A 14,800-nucleotide genomic window follows, 5' to 3' on the forward strand; every position below is an offset into this window, starting at 1 on the left:
AGCTGCGCGCCTGCGCCGAGAGGGGAGTGGGTGGGGGAAGGGCGTCCTGAGGTCGGTCTCGCCTGCGCTCGGCGCTCGGCGCCACTAGGGCAGGGGCTCAGGGAAGTGTCAGGGCGAGGGGGCGGGACTTCCGCAGGAAGCTGGCTGGGCCGTTGTGTGATGGCCTCGGCGGCTAGGCCTGAATGGGAAGGCTGTACTAGGTCTGCCTCTCGCTGGTGGGGTAGCGAATGCCTCACCGGGCCTAGAGATAGCTGAGGAGATGTGCTGGGCAGAGCGAACGGCCCGCGGGGCTCGGGTCGGCGCCTGAAGGGCCAAGGCCCGGGCTCGCTGGAGGCCCGCGGGGTGAAGTATACGGTCCGCTCTGGCCAGGCACTGCCGAGTGACAACCTCGCCTTTAGTGTTGTCGCTGACCACGTTTCCTTCACTCAGGCTCCCACCTCAGGACTAGAAGGAGCCCACGAGTTCCCCACGGGTCTGTGGAAACTGTCCCGTGACTGTTGGCGAAGATGCCATACCTTGGCTCCGAGGACGTGGTGAAGGAACTGAAGAAGGCTCTGTGTAACCCTCACACTCAGGCTGATAGGCTGCGCTACCGGAATGTCATCCAGCGAGTTATTAGGTATCACCAACCCAAGAATTCTAACTCCCGCCTCCACCTTCCCCACCCTGCCCTGCTTTTAACCCTCCTCAGGGCTCTCCACCGGCCACCGCTCTGAAAAAGTCCATGAACCTTCACACATGGCAGTTGTATCTTTTGGCCTTGAGACTGCATTTCTTGCATTGTCACTTCGGTCTCCCTACCCAGCTGAGAGGTTTCCTTCATGTCACAGACTTCAGCAGTTCTGCCGCTGACCCCTGGTGCAATGACTTACTTAGTACAGCTCTCCATTTTTGTAAGATTCAGACCTATATGTCCCTCTGCTTGCCTGGCATTTTTACCTGGATAGTTCTTCAAAGATAGGGCCAAAATAGTACCAGCATTCTTCTCCTCCTCAAACCTGCTATTTTGCCTGGATTTGTGTTACAAATGTCACCAGGCATCCCACTAAGCATGATAGTCAACTTTGACGGCACTACCCTTCACTTCAAGTGTCAGGTAGTATGAAAAATTCTAAATATTCACTCTTCGTTATTAATACTGTAGTGTTGGCTCAGGCCAACATTACCAAAGCTTATTTTGGTAGTTTATTAATAAGTGACCTTGTCTCCTCACTTCTGTTAGGATTTTTCTATTATATACATTTGAATACATAATCTGTAGCTATAGCTCAAAAATGTTAGTAGAGACAAAAGTCCCTTGGGATGCTTTTGAAAAAGTGTGACCTCTAGGGATTGATTCTGATTTTGTTAGGATGAGATAGAATCCAGGGACTGTGTTTTAAATAAACATCTTAGCTGATTCTATATAATAGTTTGGTTTCACATTAGAAACATAATCAGTGAAATGAAGTCCAAACTCTTTATCATGTCACCCAAGGAACAAAATGAATGTTCAGTTCTTGTTCGTGCCTTATGGCATGTATCATTAACTGTATCACATTTGCCTTGTGAGCTGGTCATTTAGCTATTCTGTGAAGAAGTGTTTTCTGACTGCCACAGCAGCATGTGGACGTGGATCTTCTTGGTCTGTGTTCTGTGCATTATTCAAGTACTTTACACTGGAGGTTTGAAATCAGTGATGTTCTTGGCTGGCTTCTTAGTTGATATTGAATTCCTAAACATCTGAAGCTACCTCTGCTCTGTTTGGTTTTATTTTGCTCCAGACAGCCCTGGCTGTCCTGGGAACTCACTATGCTGACCAGTCTGGCCTCAGACTCACAGAGGTCCACCTGCCTATGCCTCCCAAGTGCTCAGATTGTAGTTGTACATCACCATGCCTGGCTTTTTATTTTTACTTTTTAAAAAAAATGCATATGTATGAGTGTTTTTCCTGCATATGTTAGTACACCACGTGTATGCTTGGTGCCTATGTATGTCAGAAGGCATCAGATCCCCTGGAACTGTAGTTATGGATGGTTATGAGCTACCATGTGGGTGCTGGAAACTGAACCCAGCTCATTTGCAAGAGCAACAAAATACTAGCTCCCTCTCCAGCCTGTACCTTCAAAAGATGTCCCCATATCATATCTCTGAAATATTAAAGTTGAATGTACCATCCCCATATCATTTCATTGGAATGTACTAAGGATTCAACAGTGCTGAACTCATAGAGCAACAGTTGCAGGCCCATAATAGGAAGTTTTGTGTGATGTAATAGACAAGGTAGACCCAACTATACCTCTCTGAAAGATCATAATTTAGTTAGATAACCAGAATGTATATAAATAAAACTCCTCTTACAGATTGGAGATTGTGTGTTTTACTTCTTTCTGCTCTGTATATTCCTTATAGGCATATGACTCAGGGCTTGGACATGTCTGGTGTTTTCATGGAAATGGTGAAGGCCAGTGCCACTGTAGATATTGTTCAGAAAAAGTTGGTTTATCTGTATATGGGCACATATGCACCTTTGAAACCAGATCTGGCGCTCTTGGCCATCAATACACTATGTAAAGACTGCTCAGACCCCAACCCAATGGTGCGAGGACTGGCACTCCGGAGCATGTGTAGCCTCAGGTGAGCACTTTACCCCCTGTCTGGTCCTCAGTGGCTGATGAATTAGCAGATTCTTAATGAAAACAGCTTAAGCTCCCTAATACTAAGGAAAGTACTGTTCTTCCTTGAACTCAAATTTTCAGCCATTGCTTTGACCTTCTAAACTGTGTCTAATGGTTTTATTAAAAGTGGTTTCCTTTATCTTGGTAAAATAGTTCTGAGTTTCAGTTAAAGATAATCAGTTATTACTATAACAATTTGTGCTGGCTCTGCAGCATTATTCCAAACAAAAAGTCAAATTATGGCTTTTTAAATTTAATAGAGGCTTTCTCCAATTTCTTGTGATCTAATAGATATACATTCAAACATGAATTATTAAATCATACTTAAACTAAACCTGTTAATTGAAGAAGAGCTTAATTATGTCAAAGCTAGTATTTCAAGATCTGCCTGACTCTAGGATGTTTCTTTAGGATGCCTGGTGTGCAGGAGTATATCCAACAGCCTGTCCTTAATGGTCTGCGGGATAAGGCTTCCTATGTCAGAAGAGTGGCAGTCCTTGGCTGTGCCAAGATGCATAATCTTCATGAAGACTCTGAAGTGGGTAAGATCATCTGCCATGCTCAATATGTATTTGTCTCTATTGTGTGTGTAATTTTGGAAGAAAAAACTGTCTTGCTTGGTAGAAAATAATAATGTGTCTCCATGACTATGCATGTCTTTCTAAATCAGATGCTTGCTTTTTTTTTTTTCATGTTTTTTGTTTTAGCTTCTCTTTTCAGCCTTTGAAAGAAATTAATTTCTTTTTTTTTTTCTTTTTTTTTTTTTTCGAGACAGGGTTTCTCTGTGTAGCTTTGCACCTTTCCTGGGACTCACTTGGTAGTCCAGGCTGGCCTCGAACTCACAGAGATCCGCCTGGCTCTGCCTCCCGAGTGCTGGGATTAAAGGCGTGCGCCACCACCGCCCGGCTGAAATTAATTTCTTAATTTGTGTGTCCTGTCTGATACTGAAAATGATGTTGTTTGTTTTTGCCTTTGGTTTTTGTTTTTATTTCGGTTTTGTTTTTGTATTAGCAGAGACATAGCTTTTTCTGCCCAGAGCTGTTCCTCTGGTTCTATCCATATGACTCAAGTTTTCCTTGATTTGTAATCTTTGGTCTTTGTTTTAGATGGTGCTCTGGTCAATGAGTTATACAGTCTCCTGCGTGACCAGGATCCAATTGTGGTTGTGAACTGCCTGAGGTCTCTAGAGGAAATTTTGAAACAGGAAGGAGGTGTTGTCATTAATAAGCCCATTGCACACCATCTCTTAAATAGGTTTGGATGCTCTTTTTATTATGAGATATGAATCATGGTTAGATCTTGTTGATGAATTAAACTAAGTCTTACTTTATTATTGTGTATGATGGATGGGGCTGGTGATTTGGGTTTAAAGTATGAAGGTCAGTAGAAACTTAGAGGAGCTGATTCTCTCCTTCCATTTTCATGTGGGTTCCAATAGAGCTCAAATCATCAGGCTTACACAGCACACACTTTTACCCACTGAGCCATTTTGCCAGCCTAGACTTCAAGTTTACTGTAATTATTAATTTCCTCATATTTCATTGAGAGAAGTTCTTTTATCTGACTAACTTTTCTTAATATGTAAAGATGGTAGAAACAAGCTGTGGAGAGACATTCGTTCTGTAGTACCTATTATGCCCCCAAGACTAAGCCATTTACCTTAAAATTTAGAAAATCTGGGGTCTTGGAGAGATGGCTCAGTGGTTAAGAGCACTGACTGCTCTTCCAGAGGACCCAGGTTCAATTCCCAGCACCCACATGGTGACTCACAACTGTAGGGGAAGTTCCTTGGTCCCGCCTAGACCCACAGTTCGGACAAATCTCTCCCACCCGAGCTCTCACAGCCACTTAAAATAATCACTCAGAGGCTTATATTAATTACAGACTGTATGGCCTATGGCTCGGGCTTCTTGCTAGCTAGTTCTTTCATCTTAAATCAACCCATTTCTATTAGTCTATATGTTGCCATGTGGATGTGGTGTTATCAGTCTACTGGCATCTTGTTGCTTCTTGGGCAGCAGGCTGGCATCTCCCCCAACTCTACCCTTCATCTCTATCTTCCCATCCCATTAGTTTGAATGTACCACCTAACCTTATTCTGCCTCACCATTGGCCAGACAGCTTTATTTATCAACCAGTGAGAGCAACACATATTCATAGCGTACAGAAAGACATCCCACAGCACACAACTACCTATGACCCAACACCCTCTGCTGACCTCCTAGGGGACCAGGCCCACATGCAGTACACTTAAATGTAGGCAAAATACTCATACACATAAATAAAAATAAATAAACCTTGGAAAAAATATAGAAAATATGAAATTAGAGGTATAATATAGTTCAGCAGTAAAATATTTGCTAGAAATAGGTGTGGTGTCACACACTTTAATCCCAGCACTTGGGAGGCAGAGGCTGGTGGATCTCTGTGAGTTCAAGGCCAGCCTGGTCTATAAAGCAAGTTCCAGGACAACCAAGGCTACACAGAGAAACCCTGTCTGGAAAAAAACAAACAAAAACAAAACAACAAAAACCCAATACTTGCTAGCATGTATGATCCCTGGGTTCAGTCTCCAGTACTGGAAAAAAATTAATTCAGAGACTCTGGATCTGATATATATTGATCGTATCTAGACAGGTATGCACTTGTACCATCAAGTTGTCTTGGAATTTCTTTTTAAGATTAATGTTTGATTTTTAATTGTGTGTATGTGCATGTGTGTGTGTTTGTATGTGTGTAGATGTGTGCATGTGAAAGTAGATGCCCCCAAAGGCCAGAGGGGTTGGATCCTCCTGGAGTGGGAGTTATAGGTGATTGCCAGCCACCTGATATGGTTGTTTGCTGGTGATCAAACTCATATCCTGTGGACGAGTAGTACATGTTCTTACCCATTGAGCCATATCTCCAGCCCCCTTAGAATTAAAAAAAACAAAAAACAAAAACCTCATTGTTATTATTATTGTGTGTGTGTGTGTGTGTGTGTGTGTGTGTGTGTGTGTTGTGTCTGTGTGTCCGTGTAAGCATGTGCCATGGCATATGTGTAGAAGTCAGAGGACAACTTTGGGAATCATTTCTTTCTTCTACCATGTGTGTTCTGGAGAATGAACTTAGGTAGACAGGCTTGGAAACAAATGCCTTTCCTCATTGAGCCATCTAAACAGCCTTTGTTGTGGACTGTAAAATTTATGTTTTAAAGTGCAAAAAGAATTTGATCATGGCATAATCTATTTTAAGAATTCTCTCCCCCTTTTGTTATGATGAACAGCTATTTGGTTTATGGTAGTTGTATGGAGAATGTTCCATTTGTTATTAAAATAGTTCCTTTGTTTTCATTTTCGACAGAATGTCCAAACTGGATCAATGGGGCCAGGCTGAAGTATTGCACTTTCTGCTCCGCTACCAACCCCGAGGTGAGGAGGAGCTGTTTGATATTCTCAATTTGTTGGACAGCTATCTCAAGAGCAGCAGCACAGGTGTGGTGATGGGAGCCACCAAACTCTTCCTGATCTTGGCAAAAAAGTTCCCCCATGTACAAACTGATGTGCTTGTACGAGTCAAGGGACCCTTGCTGGCTGCCTGTTCTTCAGAGAGCCGTGAGCTCTGTTTTGCTGCTCTCTGTCACGTCCGCCAAGTCTTGCACAGTTTGCCAGGTCACTTCAGCAGTCACTACAAAAAGTTTTTTTGCTCTTACTCGGAACCCCACTATATCAAGCTACAGAAGGTGGAAGTGCTGTGTGAACTGGTGAATGATGAGAACGTGCAGCAGGTTCTAGAAGAGCTTCGAGGGTACTGCACGGATGTGTCTGCTGACTTTGCACAGGCTGCCATCTTTGCCATAGGTAAAGTACCTGCTGCTTTTTTTTCTTGTGACCCCAGTTCAGCCAGCTTAAAAAAAAAAAACGTGTAGTCAGGGAAACCATAGAGGACAGTAGTAAATGAATCTTGTTTCAGAGACCGAGTATCATGAATTTTGGGTCAAAGAGTTGTTTTGTTTTAAATCAAGGCAGATGTTTCTCAAGGTAGACAATACAGGTAACTCGGACAACAACGTTTAACAATTTGTACTGTCTTTATGCTATCTTCTATCCAAAATGTTTTTATGTATATCATCTTATGGTCTTGTAAGGCAGTCAAAAATAGTGTGTACTTACTTTAAAGATGAAGAAACTTAGGTACAAAAAAAAGGTCACTAAGTAGCCAAAAGATCATAGAGTTTCCAAACTGAATGGCACCCAACTCTCTTGACTAAAAATCCTCTGCTTCCATTATGGGCAATATAGTGCTAAGTATAGACCAACATAGAATAATTCCTTAATTTTAGAGATTTTCTGACTGCTTAGTCTGGAACCCAAAAGGCTTGAAAGAGTCAAAGGATGAAAACAGTGGACAAACAAGATTGAGAGAGCTAACACTAAATAGAGGAGCATGAGGAACCTCATATTTGAAAGATAATAAAAATTCTTAGACTTAAAAGATTGCTGTCACATCTCTCCAGCAGTAGTATTCCTATTCAGGTGTGTTGCATCCAGAAGGGTGCCTCAGTCAAATGTGGTATGTGCCTGTGATTCCAGCACTCAAGAGAATCACAAGTTCAAGGTCACCCTACGTGGTATAGCAAGAGCCTGTCTCAAACGAACACACCACAACTGCATCCCGTACTTTGTTATTGTGCTTTCAGCCTTGTGCTATGGGGATTTTTTTTTTCTTTTCCTTAAAGTTTCTTTAGGTCAGTTGAAAAAAACTTATTTTATTTTAACCATAGTTCACTGTGCCTCAGTGAACTTAGATTCTTACTTTATTGTAATTAGTGATTTTTTTTTCTTTTAAAGATGTCTTTGGTTATTGTATTAATTATTTTTCTTGTTCCTATGACCAAAATGCCTGATATGACGCTGCTTAGGAGAGAAGAATTTGGGCTGGAGAGATGGCTCAGAGGTTAAGAGCACTGACTGCTCTTCCAGAGGTCCTGAGTTCAATTCCCAGCAACCACATGGTGGCTCACAACCATCTGTAATGAGATCTGGTGCCCTCTTCTGTGTACATAATAAATAAATAAATCTTTAAAAAAAAAGAATAATTTATGTTGGCTTACTGTCTTCGGGGCTGCAGTCCAACATGGCAGGAGTGTGAGGCAGTTGGTCATATTGCTTCATTCAGGAAGTAGAGAAGGATGAATGCTGGTGCTAAATTCACGTTTCCTTTTAATTCATTCTGGGATCCCAACCCACATGATGGTGACTTCCACATTCAGGATGAGTCCCCTCTTTTCAGATAAACCTTTGTGGAAACACTTTTACAGACATACCTATAGGTGTGTTTCCATGATGGTTGTAAATCCAGTCAAGTTGACAGAGAAGATAGACATAAACATTGTTGTCTTTTTTGTTTTTCTTTTCTTTTTTTTTTTTTTTTTTTTTTGGTTTTTCAAAACAGGGTTTCTCTGTGTAGCCTTGGCTGTCCTGGAACTCACTCTGTAGACCAGACTGGTCTCAAACTCACAGAGATCCACCTGGCTCTGCCTCTCGAGTGCTGGGATTAAAGGCCTGTGCCACCACCACTACCACCGCAAGGCTTGTTTTTCATTTTTAAACCATAGTTTAGTGTAGTCCAGACTAGCCTCTAATTTGTGATCCTTGTGCTACAGCATCTCGGCTTCAGGGATTACAGGTGTGCAAGTTGTGTTCGCCTCTGACTAATGGGAAATGGTTTTAGAATGACATGCTAGAATTTCACCTTTCCATCCTCTGTAGGTAGCATTGCCAAGACTTACACAGACCAGTGTGTACAGATTCTAACAGAGTTGCTGGGGCTCCGACAAGAACACATCACTACGGGTAATACCTGCTTTTCTAGAATCAACCTTTCTTTCTTTCTTTCTTTCTTTCTTTCTTTCTTTCTTTCTTTCTTTCTTTCTTTCTTTCTTTCTTTCTTCCTTCCTTCCTTCCTTCCTTCCTTCCTTTCCTTCCATCCTTCCTTCCTTTCCTTCCTTCCTTCCTCCTTCCCTCCCTCCTCCCCTCCCTCCCTCCTTTCTTTCTTTCTTTCTTTCTTTCTTTCTTTCTTTCTTTCTTTCTTTCTTTCTTTCCTTCCTTCCTTCCTTCCTTCCTTCCTTCCTTTCTTTCTTTCTTTCTTTCTTTCTTTCATCAGGTACCTAGCTAACAGTAGTTGTTTAAAGAATCTCTTTTCTTAAATGACTTTCAATTATATGGGCTTAAACATGTCCTTGCATCATCATCTGTTGCTGTCCGAGAAGCATGGGCTCTCTAGAGTTAACAGTGTAGACTCTTCTGGCTGTTGGAGTGACAAGGCTGCACTGTAGATAGTGAAGGTACTAGGAGGCTCTCTTTATCTTTACCCCTCTTTTTACTTCACCCAGCTTCCAAGGCTGGGCTGAAGTGAGGCAAAGAAGGCTCCTACAGTGTAAAATTTAGCAAAGCCTTGTGTCAGGCTTGTGCACGTGCCAGTCTCGGGTGTCATCTTAAATCTTGCATTTAGACACCTTGCTCATTCCACCAGTCTCAGCACTGTGTTCAGTGTCTGTCAGCAGCACTACCCCACATTTGCCCACAGTGTTGTATGTACAAAGCGCTTTGCTATTTGTTCACTTACCTTCATGTCAGTTTGATAGGTGTGAAATTCATGTGTATCTTCCACTTCTCAATTAATTAATAACCACCCCTCCAAACCTGTTTTTCAGAAATACAGGTAGAAATCTAATCTGAATACCTGAGTCTTCTTAAGCTTCTTTCCTGTATGGACTCTCACCCTGTGCTCTTGTGTTCTGGGCTCTATTGTAGTGGTGGTGCAGACTTTCCGAGACCTGGTTTGGTTGTGCCCTCAGTGTACGGAAGCTGTGTGTCAGGCCCTGCCCGGCTGTGAGGAGAACATTCAAGACAGTGAGGTAGAGTGTAATTCTCTTGTCACTTGTAATCATAGAAGGGATTGTAGGACCCTGCCTTCTGAAGTGGAGTCTGTATTTGGTTTGGTTTTGTGGTGCTGGGGATCACACTCAGGCTAGGTAAACACTTCTACCACTGAGACAGTATCTAGCCCTGAAATGGAAGCTAATTACTGTTTAAGATTCTGTGTCCAAGTAGGAACTCAGGCTTGCTTATGTCTCTTTGGGACATAAATAACTCAAAAATTATAAAAAGACTTATCTATAGTTTCAATTATAAATTCTTTGATACCATTGTCCTCTTGAATAATTATGAGTCAGAGATTTACACCATGGAATATTTTTGTTGGTGGTAGGTTTTTTGTTTATTAAGTTTTGACACAGGGTCTCACTGTATAGCCCTGGATGGTGTGGTACTCGGTATATGGACTAGACTGCCTTGCCTCTGCCTCCTGAGTGCTAGGATGAAAGACGTGCTCTTCTATGTCTGGCCTGCGTAGTATTTTTTGTTTGTGGGGTTTTTACAGAAATTTGTTTCCTTCCTCCCCACAGAGCCTGCTGAGTTAAATATCTAGGAGTGGGGAGACCTAGACAGATGGGCTTTTAAGAAACATCACAGATGATTCTGGTATATATTCTAAGTTAATAATCACTTTCATAAAAAGATTTCAAGAAATTCTTTCAGTAGTTTTTTGAAACATGAAACCTCACTTTTGATTCCAGCACTTGGGAGCAGAAGCTAGTGGATCTCTGTGAATTTGAGATCAGCTTGGTCTACATTCTAAGTCCACAACAGCCAGAGCTACATAGTTGAAAAAACAAACAAAAAAAGAAACATTAAATTGGGCCAGGCAGTGGTGGTGCATGCCTTTAATCCCAGCACTCAGGAGGCAGAGCCAGACGGATCTCTGTGAGTTTGAGGCCAGCCTGGGCTACAGAGTTAGTTCCAGGAAAGGCGCAAAGCTACAGAGAAACCCTGTCTCGAAAAATCAAAAAACAAAACAAAAAAAACCCTTAAATTGGGCAAAAGGCCCAAACTGAGAAAGCTTTATTTATTGCTTAATCATCATAGGCTAACGAAAGTTTTGAGTTTCCCTTTATGCATTATAGCATTTTTTCTTTGTTTCTCTCTCTCTCTCTCTTTCTCTCTGCCTCTTTTTGATAGTGTCTTCCATAGCCCAGAATAGTGTCTTATATAGCCCAGGCTGTCATCAAACTCACTGTGTAGCTGACTTTGACGCTGGATTCTAATCCTCCTGCCTCCATCAGCTGAGTGAGGGGTTATAGATGTGATCCTCACACCAGATAGGGTTTCTCTGTGTAGCCGTGGCTGTCCTGGAACTGGATCTGTAGACCAGGCTATCCTCAAGCTCAGAGATCCGCCTGCCTCTGCCTCTTTAGTGCTGGCATTAAAGGCGTGGGCATCAAACTCAGGTCTTATGCCTGCTAAGTCGGCATTTTGCCAACTGCACTGCATCCCTAACCACAAAGCTCATGTGCACTAGAATTTCATTCTTGTTTAGTTTAGAGAAGTAGTGGAGCAGGACAGCAAGTTAATACCAGTGAAAGGGTATAGTGTATGTGCTGGCACTAGGGAAAAAGCAAAGCCTGTGACTGTACTGTTTCCTCTGTTTGGGCAGCCACATAGTAAGTATTTATTATTTTCTCATTCCTAGGGGAAACAGGCACTTATTTGGTTACTTGGGGTCCATGGAGAAAAAATATCCAATGCTCCTTATGTGTTGGAGGACTTTGTAGAAAACGTGAAGTCAGAGACATTTCCTGCTGTTAAGATGGAGCTGCTGACTGCACTAATGCGCCTCTTCCTTTCGCGTCCTGCAGAGTGCCAGGACATGCTGGGACGTCTATTGCATTACTGCATAGGTAGGTTTCCCAGAGCATAGTACTTGCTGAGACTCATGCTAAAAGTCCTCACAGCTTTCATTGTCTGGTACATCATGTCTGGGACTTGGGAAGGAAATGACACTTTGTAAAGAATCTTGCTTTCTTCATTTTTTCTCCTCTTATGGTTGGCACAAAGGGTGGAGGAGAGTAGGGTGTTTGTTTGTTTAACTCTTTGATCCATTGTTTTCTCTCAGAGGAAGAAAAGGATATGGCTGTACGAGACCGAGGTCTCTTCTATTATCGCCTCCTGTTAGTTGGCATTGATAAAGTTAAGCAGATCCTGTGTAGTCCTAAATCTGACCCTTCTCTTGGACTTTTGGAGGATCAACCAGAACGACCTGTGAATAGCTGGGCTTCAGATTTCAATACACTGGTGCCAGTGTATGGCAAAGCCCACTGGGCAACTATCTCTAAATGCCAGAAGGTAGAGCGTCATCGTCTTGAGCTACCTCCCAATGCATCCTTGGCCAAACCAGGTAAAAATAGTGTTTACTTTACATCTCGTCATGATAAAGCTTTTCACCACTCCTTGTGGTAACTGGTGGAAAGTAAAATACTGTAGCTAAATTTTATACTGTTGTCTGAATTTGAATCCTTTGTGGGCATGAGGGGAGTTCATCCTTGGTTATTTAAGCCATTTATCTGACGACAGAAGTCATAGTATAAATGTGTTTTGCTTTTGATGTTTATGAGACACAATATGGCCTTGAGCTGGCTGTGTACCCAAGGCTTCCTTTGTAGCCTTGAACCTCCTGCTTTCATCCCCCACCCCAAGTACTAGGAGTACAAGTGGGTACCACCATGCCCAGCAACACATTGGGTATTTTGGAATGTAAAGTAAAAATGCTGATTAAGAGCATCTCTTATAAAAGCTTTCTGACTCTTTTAGGTCACTTGATTTCTGAAGAGAACAAACAAGGAATACAAGAATCTCTTGATCCTGAAGCTCTCATGCTGGTCCCCAATCTCCAGCTTACTGCTGAGTATTTTGAGAAAACATGGCTTAACCTCAAAGTTACTCATCAACAGGTGTTTCCTTGGCAGGGAGAAGTCCAGCCTGACACTCTCCAAATGGCTCTAAAAGTAGTGAACATTCAGACCATCGCAATGAGCAAGGCTGGGGCACAGCCCTGGAAAGCCTACCTCAGCGCTCAGGATGATGCTGGTTGTCTCTTCTTAACTGAATTACTGTTAAAGCCTGAGAACTCAGAAATGCAGGTCTCTGTGAAAGAGACTGAGGCGAGGACTGAAGCACTGCACGGTTTTGTTGCTGTGCTAGAAACTGTGATTGGAACAGTTGGAGACATAAAATCCTGAGTCCTGCTGCGTGCCTTGCAGTGAGGTGAACAGCTTTCAGAGTTCCTCCATTTTCTCATAGAGCTGCTTCTGAGTCCACGTATCAGATGCAGAGAGTGGGCAGTCTGGGAATCCCGGCTTTTGTGTTCACCCAAAGGCTCCTCCCTTGTTCCCTTCCAACCTGTCAGGGATTGAGCCCATTTTAAAGGAGAACGTTACACACAGTAGTATTGATAAGGGGTAAAGGTGGGACGAGGATAGGATGGGGATTTTTCTCTGATCATTTTAGGGGTTGTATTTATTAAATATACCTGGCACCTGTGGGAATTGGTAGCTGTCATCATTTTTGAGGGTGTTTTTTTCTTCAGTAAACTGTTCTTATATTTTTAGGCATGCTTTTTAGGTTAGGATCCCAAAACCCTTACTGTGGCATCTAAAGTACCTCTTCAGTGTTGTGGCTCACCACTCCTGAAACACCCTCTATTCTGACAGGGTGGTTTACAAAGAAGAAAACAAAAAACTGGTTTATTGCGGTGCTCTGAGTGCTCTTTCATCCGGGCCTTAACATCTACTTCTTCCCTAGAGCAGTTCCTTGCTCTCGTGTCTCAGCACATAGTGTGTCTTTCTTAGTTCTGAGCTCTTTCAGGATGTTTTTCTGTGACACTCATTGCCTTCATTATTCAAGCTGTCAAAGCTGCCATGCAGGAACTGAGGATGTAGCTCAGTTGTAGAGTACTGGATTAGCATGCACAGACCCCAAGTTCATAAAACGGAGTAGAGTGGTACACACCTGTAATCCCAGTGCTCAGGGGGTGGAAGCAGGATGATTAGCAGTGCAAGGTCAGTGTCAGCTGCAGTAGGACATTTGAGGCCAGTGTGGGACACGTGAGACACTGTCAAGAAGAAAGATCCTGGTGAGACAGATGGCTTAGCAGGGAAGGTGCTTGCTGCCAAGCCTGCAAAACTGAGGCCATCCCCTGACCCACGTTGTTGAAGGAAAGAACCAGTTCTCTGATGTCCATCCACATGTGTGCTGTGGCACAAAGTATGCTCCACTACATTCAATAAATACATTTTTTAAAACTAAATTAAATTTTTTTTTAATGATCTGGCATGATGATTTAGTGGATAAAGCACCTATCACTATGATGACCTCAGATCAATCCCCAGGACCCATGTGATAGAAGGAGAGAACTGGCTCCCAGAGAGTGTTGTCTGACCGCCGTTCATACACAGTCATGTGTGTGTGCCCCTCCCCCCAAATAAATAGTAACTATTAAAGATGTTCTTAAGTTGGTATTCATACTTCTAGCAGCTCTATTGCCATTGTTTTCTTATTGTTTGTGCTCAGTTTTTATTTTACTTATGCTCAACTGTATTTTATACAGTGATGTCACTCATGCTGTAGATGCAACAGAATAACAGCAAGCTGTCTTAAGACCAAACTATCCAGAAAGGGGAAAATGAAACATCAGTTAATCCCAGTGTGTTGGAATGGGGAAACAGACAGATACTTAGAGTACAGAGCTGAGACATTAGCCTCAGAATTGGCTTTATAAGTGATTTGGTAGTCAGAATGAAGGGAAGCATTTTTTGGTCATCAGATTTTTTTTTTCTTACTACATTTATTTTGTGTGTGTGTGTGTGTGTGTGTGTGTGTGTGTGTGTGTGTGTGTGTGTGTGTGTGTGTGTAAATGTGCCATGGTACATGTGTGGAGGTCAGAGGACCTGTGGGTTCTGGGTATCTTCAAGTTTTGTAGTGATCCCCTTTGACTGCTCAGCCATCTCTCCAGCCCTGTCATCAGATTTTAGTTTGTAAAAGAAATGTACGTTTAATTCCATGGCTGACATGAAATGATATGTACAGGATCCTATAGGAAGTTAGTAAGGCGTTCCATATGACAGATTTTCACTATGAAATCAGAGAACATAACAAACTCAGCTTAAGGCACATCTTTGAGGGCTTATTTCATCAATTAGCTTAGTTCAAGAATTTCTATCTAAATACATGAATTGCATGGTGGGCTTTGGTTTTGTGTTTTTTGAG

The 14,800-nt window shown here is 42.4% G+C and overlaps 1 protein-coding gene across 2 annotated transcripts; it reads left to right on the forward strand.

The window, feature by feature from the left end:
* The first annotated feature begins 163 nt into the window (after positions 1-163).
* Positions 164-13,082, forward strand: Ap4b1 (adaptor related protein complex 4 subunit beta 1). 2 transcript variants are annotated; one of them, XM_052730742.1, is made up of 10 exons: positions 164-619; positions 2,392-2,616; positions 3,069-3,199; positions 3,764-3,911; positions 6,000-6,496; positions 8,408-8,491; positions 9,452-9,555; positions 11,229-11,436; positions 11,652-11,933; positions 12,347-13,082. In XM_052730742.1, the coding sequence occupies exons 1-10, from the start codon at positions 507-509 to the stop codon at positions 12,772-12,774; spliced, it is 2,220 nt and encodes a 739-aa protein (XP_052586702.1). In that variant the 5' UTR covers positions 164-506; the 3' UTR covers positions 12,775-13,082. The 2 variants fall into 2 exon arrangements, with proteins under 2 accessions (XP_052586702.1, XP_052586703.1); XM_052730743.1 differs by lacking the exon at positions 164-619 and adding an exon at positions 636-1,096.
* Positions 13,083-14,800: the final 1,718 nt, after the last annotated feature.

The sequence above is a fragment of the Peromyscus californicus genome, unplaced genomic scaffold, assembly GCF_007827085.1.
Source record: "Peromyscus californicus insignis strain IS unplaced genomic scaffold, ASM782708v3 Scaffold_9__1_contigs__length_137607984, whole genome shotgun sequence".
NCBI lineage: Eukaryota > Metazoa > Chordata > Mammalia > Rodentia > Cricetidae > Peromyscus > Peromyscus californicus.